The sequence below is a fragment of the Pholis gunnellus genome (assembly GCF_910591455.1).
Source record: "Pholis gunnellus genome assembly, chromosome: 17".
Classification (NCBI taxonomy): Eukaryota; Metazoa; Chordata; class Actinopteri; order Perciformes; family Pholidae; genus Pholis; species Pholis gunnellus.
Window position 1 is genome coordinate 8,214,336 of NC_136544.1, and position 15,525 is coordinate 8,229,860.

General features: G+C 42.3%; 1 protein-coding gene across 1 annotated transcript in view; it reads left to right on the forward strand.

The window, feature by feature from the left end:
• Window positions 1-8,075, forward strand: part of znf385c (zinc finger protein 385C) — a gene marked incomplete at both ends in the record, with an annotated part of 69,475 nt that extends 61,400 nt beyond the window's left edge. The window contains 5 exons of the mRNA XM_079177670.1: window positions 3,845-4,213; window positions 4,352-4,539; window positions 5,899-5,997; window positions 6,454-6,561; window positions 7,845-8,075. Coding sequence (XP_079033796.1) covers window positions 3,845-4,213; window positions 4,352-4,539; window positions 5,899-5,997; window positions 6,454-6,561; window positions 7,845-8,075 — 995 coding nt within the window. The remainder of the gene's footprint in view (window positions 1-3,844; window positions 4,214-4,351; window positions 4,540-5,898; window positions 5,998-6,453; window positions 6,562-7,844) is intronic.
• Between the last annotated feature and the right edge of the window lie 7,450 nt (window positions 8,076-15,525).

Genomic DNA, 15,525 nt, shown 5'->3' on the forward strand with positions numbered 1-15,525 from the left:
AATACAAATGTTGACTTTTCCACACATGGCTGCAACCTTAACTTGGAGTGCACAAATTGCTTCGATGTCATTTTGGCTGCAGAGAGAGCACATTACCTTCTCATGTTGCACTCGTCTGGGTCCACACTTTTCATTTATCCATCCATCCAAGGTGATGGGAGAGGGGAGCAGTTTTCCCTCCCTCTCCTCTACTTTCCTTCTTCTCCTCTCCTCCACTTCCCCTGCCCCGCAGAAGATCCCTATCTGAGCAGAATTTCAAAATGCACTTGGATGCTAGATGGAATATCAGAGAGGAGATATGAAGGTGCTGCGCAGAGGGAGACAGTTTGTACTTTACAACACGCCCCCCCCCCCATAGACAGGCTCATGTGCACGTGGATACGCACACACATGCACACTTTTTCGCCTTGAGTACTAACCGTCTCCTTCAGAAAGGAGAAAGTGGACAAAAGACTGGGAGCCTGATAACACTCTCATCAAATCTCATTTTAATATTCCGCCGTTGCAAAGGAGAGCTCTGAAAGAGGGAAGCAGCACTGGAGACGAAACGAGATGATGAGTGGAAAATGAAAGATAAGATGAAATGAGAGAAAGAGAGAGACAGAGAGAGCATGGAGGGAAAGGGGGGTCAGAGGAAAGAGTAAGTAGATAAGTCATAGCTAGTTTTTATGCTGTGAATAATTTTACAGTTTCAAGGCCATTTTGTGAGGAGGAACACTCTTTAATAAGCCCAATTGTGTGATTGTCCTAATGTGAAATTGAAATGCAGCAGTGCGAGCCAGTGTTGGCATGCTCCACAATGCCAACCTGTAATGGAAAAGCGCACCAAATTAACACTCTATGAAATGAGTTATGTCTGCCATGAAACTAAAGGCTGGTGGAGCACATTGTCTCCCATCAGGAACCAATAACACAACTGCCCGGCTGTTCCTCTCTGTCTGGCTCACAATAAACAGACCCAGACCCACAAGAGCAGCCTTTTCCGCTCCATTAAAATATCTACCGATGCATATTTAGACGTAGGAGGCCTCTACCATTCATGTAGCACCTTTTGACTGAGAGTTGCTGGCTGGAGTTCAAAGAGTACTTTTTCTAAGGTACTCAAGAACGAATTATGAATCCTAAATTGCAAGTCTATTTGGGGCGAGTGCCACAGTGGAATGGACCTGGTAATTTCGGCTTTGTCGCGGATAAATAGCAGAACACATACGTATAATATAATATAAATTGAATAGCAAAATGACAGGGCCACAACGCAGGACCTTGAACTGCTCAAGTACCAACACATCCTCGTCACAGATGGGGATGGCCTATATGTTGTCAGTTTACTATTAGCTACCTACAGCATCTCTTGACTTCCTATAGTAGTTCTTTCATTCAGAGTTCCTACAAACAGGAGCGTCTTCAGTCACACAAAAGGACAAATCGATGCTTATAAACCATGTCCCAGACCGACAAAGGAGGGAGCGAGCACGCAGCGAGTGAGCGAGTTGAGAGCGCAGCAGGCGGGTGCCCAGAGACAGAGGGCCTGCATCAATCGTGACAAGCATCAATCACCCTCTGCTTTGATTGACTCCGCTGTTCAAACCGTCTTCACGGGGACTCGGTCTGTCACCGTAGAAATGATGATTTAAAGCAAGGATTTTTTTTTTTTCCCCCCGGGAAGTTGTTTATGTTCTGAGGCTGCCTTGGATCAGCGCCCGCCTGCTAAACCGAGTGCTCGCTGTCTGAATGCGTATGCGAGTAATGCATAATGAGTCCGATATTCATATTCAAATGCTGTTTGGCTTTGGTTAAAGTTCTCAACGGATCAATCTGCCGAATTGAGGTCTCTTCAGATGTGTTTACACTCTGAAAGCCTGTCGTATTTAATTGGACGGTTAAAACATGGATTTAATTATTTTCAAGTTAAAGAAAACTGATGATTGCCTGCATAACATTGACCCAAATATCCATCATTTTCAGCTGTGTAGTTCTCCGCAGAGGCACTGCTGGCACTGCCAATATGCTGGCCTTTGGTCTGAGAGTTTCTCTCATCATGTAGATGGTCAGAGAGCAAGTGGGACAACTAAGAAATGGACAAACAAAGGGAGGATGTGTAACAGTCTTGGTATTTATCAAACTTCTTTTCAGTTTTGCAGGATGTTTGATGTTTGACCAAGAATCTTTTCACAACTTCCCTTCAGGACTATTTCCATAATTCACCCTAACCCATCTGTGGGTTATTTTTCAATGAAGCAATTCATCTTTTCAGACTTTAAAATTCCTTAAATAGCAATTATGAGATAGATCGTCACAAGTTGACTTACCGTGAGCATTTGTTTTTACATTTCTTTCTTGCAGAGATGGACTAGTGGAGTGGAGCAGTTTGGCACTGTTGCTTGATATATAGCTGAAATGATTATCAATATTCCTGTTGAGTGCTTGATTAATGGACCAATAATTTCAGCAGCGTAGCGTAACAGAGTAGAGGATTCACTGATGATCTTTTTACTGTTTCAAAAATAGAAATACCTTACCTTGAGTCTTTGAGGGTTTGATTCCAGCCTCCATGTCTCTTCCTCTGTAAGGTTCCAGCTAAGTCAATTGATCAATATCACTCCCCTCCAGAGACTTTCTCAGGTGGCCCTGTCTTTCACATAAGCTCAGGATCATACCTACCCACACCCCCATCCCCAACAGAGGAGCTCAAATCCCTCAGGGGTCACTCTCATTACAGCGGGGGGGAATGTCTAATCTTGCTCTTTTTCTTTAACGAGAATGAGAGAGGAAGACCCTTATCTCCAATGATGAATTCACTCTGAGACGTGAAAGGGGAAATCAATGGAGCAGAGTTGGATAGAAGAGGGTTGTGAATGTGTGCGGGGGGAGTAAGCACACTAAATGAAAAGGAGATATTCAGCGAGCGTAGCGCAAAGTGCTCTGGGGTGAAGTGTGTGACTCCCTCGGGAGGGCAATGGGGTGAAGGGGAGATGTGTAATGGAACTCCAGTGACTTATCGGCCCGGGCCCGGCAGTCGATGGGTTTGTTTATATTGACTGAGACTCCGGGTCCACTTGATATTTGAATAGGGATGTAGAGAGCTGATGGCATTTACTTGCCCAAACTAATCTAGTCTGCGCCACATTGTTTAAAACAAAGGCTGATAGGCTGATACTACATCAGAAAATGACAGAAAGCGAGCACTAGAAAAGCACTCTTAATCTTGCCTACAATATTGTAAAAAGAGAAATGGTTATTTGGAGATTAATTCAGCCGGCTTTATATTTGCCCTGAAAAAGTTCAGTCAACCTAAAGAGAGTGGTGCTGATTACGCATGGGATTTATTCAGTCTCATCGTTTGTTTTCAGACATCATGCTGAGTTGGTATTATATTCACTGCCATGAAAAAAGCTTATAATCAGTGTTGGGCACTGTATTTTACATATTGAAAGAAATGAATTACATTAACACTAATTACTCAAAAAAGTACCCAAAACGTATTAAGTTACATAACTTGTAACATCATTTTTTCACTACCCATACTTTAGCTCATTGTTTAGCATATATTTACTGTTTTGGTTCAATCCCACTAACTGGCACTATGCCATGATCTGGGAATCCTGAAGCAATAACCTCTTTGCATCACTGTAAACCACTGTGAGCCTTCGCATACGTTTCCTGTAGCTACACCAAAAAAAAAGGAAAGGAAATAAACAACTGCTAATAAGTTCCCCATATCAGCTTAAAAGGTCAATGTTGCGTTCACAGCTTTTTTTCCCGTTGGCCAAACAAATCAATTATTGCAGGTTTAAATGAACCACAGCTGGCTGATGTTATCCTCTACTTCAACCTTTTTATGCAGCTCTTCAGTCTGACCAAGAACCAGCCAACCTGGAGGACAAGCTTGAAGAGAGTCCCAGGAGCTCAGTTATGCGGACACCAGTGTCCGAGGTTTCCTCTGTGGAGTTGGTCACCCTTTCCCCTCCTCAGATATCGCCTTCCTCACACCTCTCAGAGACTGCCTCAGACACCAGCGCCCCCGAAGTCCCAGAGGCTATCGAGGCCGTGGGCCCCATCACTGAGTCAGGCAGCAATGCGGACACGTCCAGCGTAAAGGAGGATCCCCAAACAGATGAGGACAAGGACCCCAAAAAGAGCAAGGCTCACCTCAATTGTCCTGTCTGCAAAGTCACAGTCAACTCCATCTCCCAACTGGAAGCACACAACACTGGTAAAAGGCTTTTAATTCAAGACTATATATGGTACTGACTTTTTGGTTGGTTGGACAGCTGAGCATCAAATAAATGCCTGTAATGTTATTTAAAAGTGAACCATAACAAACCTGCCAGCTCTCTACTCTCACCACCAGGTACAAAGCACAAGCTGATGCTGGAAGGTCACAGTGTTCTGCCTCGGCGCAGGGGGAAGGTGGTGGCAGCTCGTGCGGGCTGCAAGAGCAAGAGGCTGGCTAGCAAAGGCAGCGTTGGGGTGCCCAGCAAGAACTTTCAGTGTGAAGTGTGTGAGATCTTTGTGAACTCTGAGACCCAGCTAAGCCAGGTAAGTGTCAAAAGAAACATGAAGATTTAGGTTGTATTGTGTATTTATGTCTAGTCCACCGTTTAATGTTTCCCTGTCTACATTGTGGGTTTTGTCCGCGGCCTTTGTAAAAGAAAAACTAGATAGGTGGTATAATGTGATGAAGACATGGAGAGAAATGTGTATGTTGAAGCAATGGCAACAAACAAAACTTATGACCTTACTTTTTAGAGCAACAGAAGAGATCTGAACTGTTTTGCGATTAAAGTATTAAAATAGGAGGACAAAACTGCAAGAGCTGTCACTCTGGGACTTTCCTCTCCTTCCTGCGCTGTATGAAATGAAAGACGAGGAGGGAAGCGGGGGCCTTTGAGAAGTCTTGCAGATTTGTCAAGGCATACTAAGTGAGAGTGTCGCTTACCCCGATATGATTTTGTTTAAAAGTGCATTGAAGCACTGTTGACTGTCAGGGAAAGCACTGTTGCCCAATCACATCAGGCAGTGGAGAAAAAGTTGCATATAATTACCTCACCTCCACAGACAAGATGATGTGGTCACAGAACTTCCTGCACATGAAGAGATATTACACATTGAACCTCGACCAGACTGACCTCCAATGTTACACTGATAAAAGCTATCGCACAATGCTGTGTATTAACGTGATAAATATCTATAATGGGATTTCAAAGACCTTACATAACCCCAAGAGACTATTTTAGCATCACTTCGACGAAGGATGCCGTAGATCAAAGCAGCACTTTCATTTATAGCCACGTGAATGAAGCCGTTGAAAGCAGGTTGCGACTGCTGAGTACATTCAAGCAGCAGCTATTTTTCTACATTAGACAGATCACACATCTGATGCTGTGACTAACTGCAAAGCCCCTCAGTAAGCAGGCATTCATTTACCACTCAAGATTGCAAGCTACTAATGCCGCCTGTGTTTAATTTTCTGGTTACGTTGGCATCAAACCAGGTTTTGGGAGGCAATTTCTCCCCTTTTGATGTTCATTAAATACTACATCTGAGTAAAGGGATTGTCCTGGAAACTTTGCCTACGCTGCAGTGGAATGATGGAAAGACACAGGATATGCTGACATGTGTGAGCACCCAGGCTGCTTTAGCCTGTAGCTGCATTCCACCAGTCTTACATAAACAACCTCTCTCCCAGGAGGACATAAGCCTGTTAGTACTGCAGCCAGAGAAGGAGATTGTGTGGCAGCCCTAGAAAGTAAAGTGATGTCATTTCTGTGGACTTCAGGTCATACTCGATGTGTAATGTACCCATTATTAATCGGCACATAGCATTTGCGGGTTGTACCACTGTGGTACAACAGATGCTTGTTAGCTCGCTGATTGTATTTTTGCTGGTCTCGGCAGCACATGAATAGCAGAAGGCACAAGGATAGGCTGGCCGGAAAACCACCCAAACCCAAATTTACCCCCCACAGCAAGAGCCAGCCAAGCACCAGCTTAGCGGTAAGTCTCAGCATAACGACACAGACAAACAAAACACCGTCCCGCACATATGCACGCATGCACAGTGCACACGCACTCGAGGAAGACAAGCAAAACATGTGCCAACATTGGAATAAATTCAGTCCAGCTTGTAAATTAATGCATTTTTAAACCCCAGCTTTAATTCATCTCCAGTTACACTTAACTGGTTTGACCCCAGCTCAAGCAGACGTATACAGTGAAGATACACACACACAGATCTTGTTACATTGAGCTCAGGGGCTCAGCATGCTTGTGTACCTGTACTGTCATAGAGGTTAAGCACACTGTTCCCTTCCCCCCTGAGACTAGTCTAGAGTAGTCCTGCTCTCCCAAACTGACCAGCTCTGACATCAGCAGCCTGAATCAGCACTCCAGATGAATCACTTCTCTGCTCCTGTCATATCACCTCCCCATCTCTCCTCCTCCATCCGACAGAACGTGAGATGGAGTGGCTATGCAGGCGTGGCTGTGTCTGCCATGAAGAAAGCATTCAGCCAGTACAACCTCACCTCCCTCACCTCCCTCTCCAACCTCTCCTCACAGGTTAGTCTGGGGTTGGATCGGAGGGCGAGGGCTTCAGATGGCTGAACTTTAGGCCTGGCCACGGGGCAGGGGACTGAGCAGAGATCATGAAGAAATCGTGTTTATAATAAAGGGATAGTTCTGATCTTTCTTTTTGGTTTGTGTATTTTACATGAGGTGCTACTCATTTTATTCACTGCTGGTGATGCCAATAGAGTATCAAAGTGGAAGGAGCTATTTCAGGTGGCTCTGGTTTCTGGAATAAAAAATCCCATAATGTTTCCCTATAGACAATGTTAGGTGACTCTACTGCTTTGATGGAACTTGTGTAACTCTCTCTGAAATATATGATTCTTAAGTAAAACGTCAGAGGTACAAGGCTGTGGATGTAAACATGTCAGGGCAAAACTATGACTCCTATGGATCTTTGAGTAACAACATCCAACCACAGAGCTCAAAATTCTATTATGTGCACCATTAACAAGATGACAAAGCTAAAGAATACGTTGTTGAGAAAAGTGACGATACAATCTGCCACTTGAATCAATTCGCTTTTGGGTTCATGGTCCATATTTATTTGAGTAACTATGGCATTGTGTTTCGTTCACAAATTCAAGGAAGAAGCATTTAGAATTTGCTGCTCTATAGCAATGGCTACTGAGGCTCATTGGTATTGTAGTATTCACCAAAATGACCTACAAAACATGATTTTTCAGAAACAAAGCTGAAATAATTAAAACGGGGAGCCATGACATAAATGCACATGATTGTAAAAGGGGTGATATCATGCTCATTTTCAGGTTCATACTTGTATTTTGGGTTTCTACTAGAACCTGTTTACATGCTTTAATGTTTAAAAAACACATTATTTAGGCACTCCAGATACCCAAATGTATGTGCACAAGCACTGAAAACGGAGTTGTCATGATACGTCCCCTTTTAATTATTCAGTTTTTATGTTAATTCATTTTGAGGCTCATGTTTGAAATGAGATTACAGAACGGGGGAAAAAGATGTACCTCCCACTTTGCAACTCTATGGACGGACATGAGCTTAGCCTGTTGATTCCGTTCATTTCTGATGCTCGAACCTCATCTCAGACTCTTTGTATCATGAAACTTTTTAGTTTGTTCCTTGATAGAGAGGATGCAAAAAGCAATCAGGAGTCCAGTTATGTAAAGGATTTAGTGTGGAGCAACGTATAAAGATGCATTCCTCTATGTTTGGGCCAGTTTGGTGAACATGTTTGCCCTCACTGTGTTCTTCTCTCACTTCTCACTGTTTCCCCCTCCTGTCCTCTCCAGACCAAACTGGCCTTGCAGAAGCAGCTGACCAAGAGCTTGACTGCTGGCTTCCTGCCCAGCCCCCTCACCCAGCCAACTCTGTGCTCAATGGCAACTAACCCACTGGCTCTGCGCCACCCAGTGGGCACCACCACCTTCATCCAGCACCCCTTCCTGGGCCCTGCACTGTTTCGGCCTGCCCCGGGGCCGCTGCGGGCCACACACACACCCTTCATCTTCTCCCCCTACTAAAGACTTGACCCACTTCCTGTTTGAGCTCCACCCTTGTCCCTTTACCAAACCCCAGGCCCTCCTTTAGTGTGACCCACATGACAAAGGCCACACGCAAACTATGCAGCCCGCCGGACTTAAAATGGAAAGAGTGCACAAGTCCTGATGCTCCGTAGGCCATTAGGCCTGAGAGCTGTTCCTATCATAAAGGCCAAGATCCCCCATCATGCCTTCTTTCTGCTCCTCTTATCATGACCTAAGGAGCAGGACAGGCCCCCAGACAGTGACTGCTGCACAGAGGCCGCTTTTATAGCCATTTCATGGGTCAACATGGTTTGGATTATTATATTGTTGTGTAATTTATTAGAGAAAAATTATAGACACGTCTAGATGTATGTTTAGTGTGGTTGCCACAAAATAAGGTCCCTTTACTTGATGCTCTTTTAAAACGTTTTTTAACTTATTGGTTTGGGGGTTTCATGAAAGGTGGGAGGGTCATAGGTCATTAAAGCAGCTGTGCCGGAGGCCTCCTCATATGGCTGGACAAACCTCTCTCATTGATCAGTGTTTTCAATCAACAATCTTAAAGGACCATCTGAGGTCAATTGCTGTCACGTTTCATGTTGGTGATGGCGATTATCAAACAGTCCTGTGAGTGGTATGTAAAACTGCATATATTAAAACTTTACTTTCTGAGTCACAGCCATCGTCATAACCCTCCAGATTTTTTTTTTTCCTTTCCTGTATCCGCAGGATTAAGCGCTCATTGAGGTCACAGGAAAGGTCAGCTTGTCAACTTGACTTTGTGTCAATTTGAAAATCTGTCTTTGGAGTCTATTTTTTTTTTTTCAGTGAATCATCAACGCAATGCATTTTGAACAATATGTTCTCGCCAAGCTAGCGCCACGAAAACATGCTCGCAGCTATGGATGTCTTAAATTCATAAAAATGCCATCACGTCATTCCCCTTGTGACTGCTCTTTTTCCTTCACCACGCTGTCACCTCGCTTCAGCATGAGATGATGATGATGATGATGATGATGATGATGATGATGATGATGATGATGAGGAGGAGGAGCAACACAAACACGTCCACTAACACACACACACACACACACACAATGAGAACACACAATGGATAACTTGAAGACTTGATGGGATTTCAGAGCTCAGTGAAAAGTTTGGATGACAGTGAGTGGGGAGGCTGAGCAACCCGTTCTTGATTGACATCCTGTTGCACAGCGTGGGAGGGAACAAAGCACAGTGCCATGGCAACCACATTAAAAGCACCTTAAAACTGATTTTTACTTACAAAAGCAATGGAAATTGTGTTGATATTCACCTTTTTGTTTTGCCCTATAGGTGTATGTTTTTGCATATCAATTTAATTTTAAAAAGAAAAAAACAACAATCAGCTGGGATCGTTCACATTATGGTTTGTCCATAACTAAGACAAGTCTCACATTCGAAGCAATACATTCAGTATGTTCATGTTTATGACGTGTTTTCAGTGTGTCGATGGCTTTATCTACTCTATACTGTACACACCTGTAACAATGTATTATGTACTCCAACACAGCCAAGGGCCAACTCTGAATTGCCGGTCATTTGAAACGAGGGGCCGTCCTGTCGCTGCTGCCCCTGATGCTCGATGCTCGTGGTCCGTCTCCACATGATGTGACTCGGGGCTGAGCCGTTTCCATTTATAGCTGCTCTCGCGCTGCGGAGAGGGTGCTTCAGCGCCATATGACATTGCCGTTTCACTCTCTAGTGGCGCGGGAGGACTTTTGTATGACTTCTACTGAGCAAAATTACGTCAGAGACAAGTGTTTGGGATAAGTGTCACAAGTGCAACATCAACTGTCATATTTCAGTTCATGCCCGCGTGCTGTCCCCCCCCCCCCCCCCCACCCGCCCATCCGGGATATCTACTAACTCTCAGCCCTCCCTCTGCCAAAAATGAACTGTTGGCAATGGTCTCATCAGGACTCTGAGTGTAAACATCATCCTTCTTTCAACACTCATACCAAATCATGTACTCTTACATTACAGTAATGGAGCAAATCCTATGCATTCTTTCATTGTGCAATATGTATAGTTGTCTGTGATGCAGCAGTGCCATCTGTCGTAGAAACCCTGTAATTGCCATCCAGTGCTAGTGCTTCTACAAAACCTTTGATCATACAGTATGTGTATTTCTGTTTAAGGACCCCCCCCCCCAAGTCTTTCTGGGTAAGCGAGGCCATACTGATGTGATTCTCCCCAGTCGCACTACTCAGTGAACCAGCCAGCCTTTAATCGTCACTGTTTGTTTGTTTCTATCGCTCAGTGGGAACTCTGACCTAAAGAACTGAAACTTTCTTAAAATAAATAATCTAGAGAAGGCAAATTATATGTAGAAATCATAGAGGAACTATAGAGATTTTATCAGAGTTGCTATTGTTATCTGTGTCATAATCAACTGCTATCATAGAGGAGAGTAAATGACGTTATCGTAGGCTCTGTACAGCATACAGGGAAAGGAACAATGCTTTGCTTTCTTTTGTTCTTTGTTTGTTTATTTACATGGTTTTGCCAAAATGTTGTTGTTTTTTTGAGGTACAACAGAAAATATTTAAAACAAAAGTTTTTTGAGTGAGATTTTTTGTTGTCCTTGTTGACAGTGACTGAATTAATAATGTAATTCAAGGCCTTTTTAGACAATATCCTAAAGTCACATTAGCCAGGCCTTCTCAGGGGTGACAGGTTGAGCAAATGCTAACATGACCATCCATTCAGGGTATCCCTCCATAGCTCTAGAGAGCAGGAAACACTGTACGAATGGATGGATTGACGAAAAAACTAAAATATATTTACAGTGCTGTACCATAGAGAGGACAAGGGATGGATTTTGGAAAATAAAGCTTTTAGAAATTGTAAAAAAAAATGTTTTCAATGACTGTGCGTGCATGTGCATCATGGGTAAAAACAAAAAACGTCCCAGATTGCTATTTGAGCAGTGACAATCTGTGTGTGGGTGTGAAGAAACATGACGAGAGAAAACTCAGCCAGATGACTGCTAATGAATAAACAGTGACAACATGAATGCTCAGATTTGGGGAGGTACTCAAAATGGCACTTTCTTTGATTGAATTATGTTTAGTTAAGTTGAATCACGCGGGGGAAAAGAGGAAAAAGCATCACAGTAACAAAATACGAGTAATTAATCATTTAGTCGACCCTGAGCATGTCCAGCTCTGAGAGTCAGGACATTTAAAAAAAAAAAAATGATTGTACATGTGTTCCTGAGTTTGCAGGTGCAGAAGGTGCCGGCTCCTCTGATAAGTGTACAACACCCTCACAGCATCTGTTCATGTGGCAACCCACAGCTACTCATTTTCCAGCCATTTTCAGGAAAATTTGTGACAGCAGGTCTGGTGCGTAGCCAAGGCACGACGGCGAAAGCAAATGGCAGCTCTGTTGCATCTGTGGCACACGGAGGAGTGATAGAATAACACACCTGAGAGGCTGATGTGGTATGGAGACAGGCTAATCTCATTTATCTGCAGATGATTCTCCACAGATGGCCGTTCCAGAGTGCGTTGTTCTCTGAAATGGCTTTAGCGGCTGCAGAAAGATTTGGTACTATAGACAATGAATCCACGCGGATTGTTGAACAGCAGCTGTGTGTGTGCCGACATGACACAGTGTTGCCCGTCTCTGCTCATCCCTCAAGGCAACGTCGACACAATGAAACCGGGCAGAGGAGCGTCTTCATAGTGATTAACTCTGACTTTTATCTCTGTCACTGGATAATCATGTGTTTTGCTTATGTTAGCTCTGTGATAATTATCCAGTTTTCTTGTTTATTTGAAGGAGAGCCCTTGGATTATTTATTGATGTTGTCCTCCACGCCTCAGGCCATCGTGCCAGCCCGTCCTTTGTGGAAACGGTAGATAAGCACAACAACGAAGCCCAGCCCCTCCTGTGGTGCCAATCAAAGGGAAGTCATCGGATCCCCAGCACCTAACGCCAGCGATATGGCAGAAGGACATGATGACCTTGCTGTGCTGTGACAACTGGTGTGTATTCGCTGTATTGATCAATTACCTTATCTGACTCCTCTCCATGGAGGGAGTCGACACCCTTATCTCCTGCTGTGGTGGTCAGCCACCGCTCCTCAACTCAAAGGGTCACGACTTACAAACGCGTGTGTGCGTGTGTGTGTGTGCGCACGTGTGTGTGTGTGTGTGTGTGTTTAGTTGAAAGTAAATGGATGATTATGAAAGATGTATAAACTGGAGGAAAAAATTGTTTTTTTGGTGCCACTTTTAGCTTAATATTCATTGTATATCAAGTATCAATACTGATAATGTAACATAATGTATTGTCGAACATGATGTGTTTGATCCAATATAGCAGTAGCACTTTATTTTACAGCACAGTCACTTGATATTTAAAAATTCTGAGTAATCAGCATGTAACCTAATCATTAACGTATCAAAGTAATTGTGTTTAGTACCACGAACGTATGTCCTGACTTTAATAACATTTATTTAGTATTTGTTTGTACAAAAATGCTTATTTACGATTATATACAGTAATTGTCAGGTAAGTATTAACTTCTGTAGTTATTGTTTTGTACATAAAAGTAATCAACCTCCAAAAATAGCCAATAATCTACTCATATAAAGGAATTATAGTAGAGACTGTAATTGTGAATATAGACACATAACTACTATAACTAATGAGTAACATGACATCACTTATTTACTATTTCAGAATATTATCACACATGTTGATTTCAATAAAAAGTAAAAAAGAAGAAAAACAGTCGTAGAGAATGGAAAATGATAAACTTTTTAGTATTCTGTATATATTCTGCTGCTGATTTTAGTTTCATTGGATAAATGGTAATGTTTTAATTAGTTTGCTCAAACATATAGTGCCTAGTAATCATACATTGTGCCTAGTTATTTTATTTTGGTAATCCATTCCCATAGTACAATTATGTATTAATTTCAAATATCAAATATGTAACAGTATTAGTAGTTACTACAGGACATTCCCTTTTTTGGTTTCTCGCATGAATATATTTCTTATTGCGACTATGGAGTATAATTACTCAACATATAGATTTTAAAAAATGTTTACATTACTATATATTATATTATTATATATTATATATATATATATATACTACACACCAAAAATGCATAACCTTTCGCAAAAACACTTAATGTCGGTATTGCAAAGATATTTACAACAACACAATACTGATTACTATAGAAAACACCAGGCTAGTACTGTACTGTATAATACCGAGCCGTCGATGATGTAAAATTTGTACTTATGGGTAAAAAAAAAAAAGAAGCCAAATACAGACGAGAGAAGGAGGCAGATTGTCGGAATTAATCAATTTGGGTTTTTTCGGCTTCCACAGTCACTTAATTTAGTCCTTTATTGATCTTAAATTGTTTGGTGGGAGACCATGTGTCCACGTGTCCTCGTGGATCAAGCTCTTTCAACATAGAATGCACAAACTATAAGCGAGATCCACATTTCCGCATGTTTCAGAATGCCTTCTGCTTATGCCAGATTAAATCTGCTTTAAATATGCTTTCAGGATAAATGATCCGTCTCAGAGGTTTCTGGGTATAGCCATCTGACATAACTGATGGCTTAAGGGGCAGTTGGTCCTTCCAGCCCACGCTGATAGAGAATAGGGGGCACTGCAGTTTAGACCGTCTGTGTTCACTCCAGTGTGGAATTGTTTTGTTAATCTGACGCCTCATGATGAGGACTGTGAAAAGAGGGTCCATCAGGCAGCTTCCAGGGAGATAGAGTCTATTTTCGCTTCACAAAAAACAAAACAAAAGGAGGAGGATAAAATATTATCTATTTCATGCGTCCCCTGGGAGAGCTGGATGCTCAGCTGCAGTCATGAGAGACAATGTCATGCAACAGTGAAAGGGTATTACTGGTATAGCAACACAAGGGCGTCGCCTTGTTGCCCTGTGACTGTGACAAGCAAGTGTGAATTTCTCCTTTGTGGTCAGTGTAGTCTGAAGGAAGCAGAAGGTTCATAAATCACACAGGCAAGTGACAAATCCATCCCTCGCTCTGGCACGCTCACAGTGTGTATTTCACATTTTGTGTTGTGAATCTTCTGGTGTTGTTTTTTTTTTTGTATGTGGGTCCCGTATACAGACGTGGAGACATTACACAGAAAGACAGGAGATCGTATTGACAACTCACAGGACTCTCACTGTTGGAACTCCGGGACATGAAATGAACACCCCTGTGTACTGTCACAGTCTAAATGCGTGAGACTATAACTGAACCAATTTTGAGTGAAGTTACATCAGCGCACTGGCTCGATTCTAGTCATTAAAAAGAACATGATTGAAATGAGATGGTACATGATAGCACCCTCTGGGGAAGCTAAGGTGAGTGTAATATAATTCCATAAATGTTCCACTTGAGGTTTTCTCATTATCTTGCATTAACCTCTCCAGTCAACATGGCCGTGTGGGACTAGCAGATCATTTCCTCTCCCTAAACATCTCTGACCTTGTCTGAACCACATTGTTTTCACTGCCTTAAAGGCCAATGCAATGATTTGTCCTTTATGGGTGGATATAGAATGCAAAATTAATTAATGCTCCAGTAACAACCATTCTCAACCAATTGCCTTGAGATTATGCATTGCATGTAGCGTTGGGGTGCACAGATCATGGTGATACGTTTTATACGACTGCATTTGTGTCTTAGGTGTCAGTTTAGGGGCATTTCCATCAGTGAATCGCTGGCATCTTTTCTCCTGAATAATGTTTGTCATACATATTTCACTTTTGTACACTCCATATTTTGTTGGCATCAAAAGTCATCAGGTGCGCTGACGACCGTCATGTATGGCGGTTGACAATTTTGCCTGCTCCTGTTTGAGTTTTAATTAATTAATTAGTATTCATCGATCTGTGTTTTTCTTTCAAGGGAGATAAAAGACTACATTTAAAATAAAATGCTAACACCTGCTTTTCTTTGGAAACTGTCCTTAAACCTCCCACAGTACAAAAAGTGTTAATAAAAAATGCAGAACGCAGAGGAACTAAATGGTCAGATGACATGTAACATTTCATTCATTCGGCAGATTGGAGTGTCAATTTGGGTTATCACATCGTGGCAATATTACAGATATTTATAGTGATTATTATTAATGAATTAAAATGATATCAATAGGCATGTTAGCACAAATGTTAATCTGTATTAATAATGTAGACTTCATTATCAGATAGCCCTGCATCGTGAAATGCATTTCAATACAAAGCTATGTGATAGTTGGGAATGTTTTGTCCACCTTTATTTACGTATACTTGCTACTTGACGCTGCTGCGTAATGTTCCTCAATTTAACCACTGGAGGGCAGTTGTGATTCTCAATACACTCAAGCCAACTAGTATCACGTGCCAATATTAATAAATCGTTATTA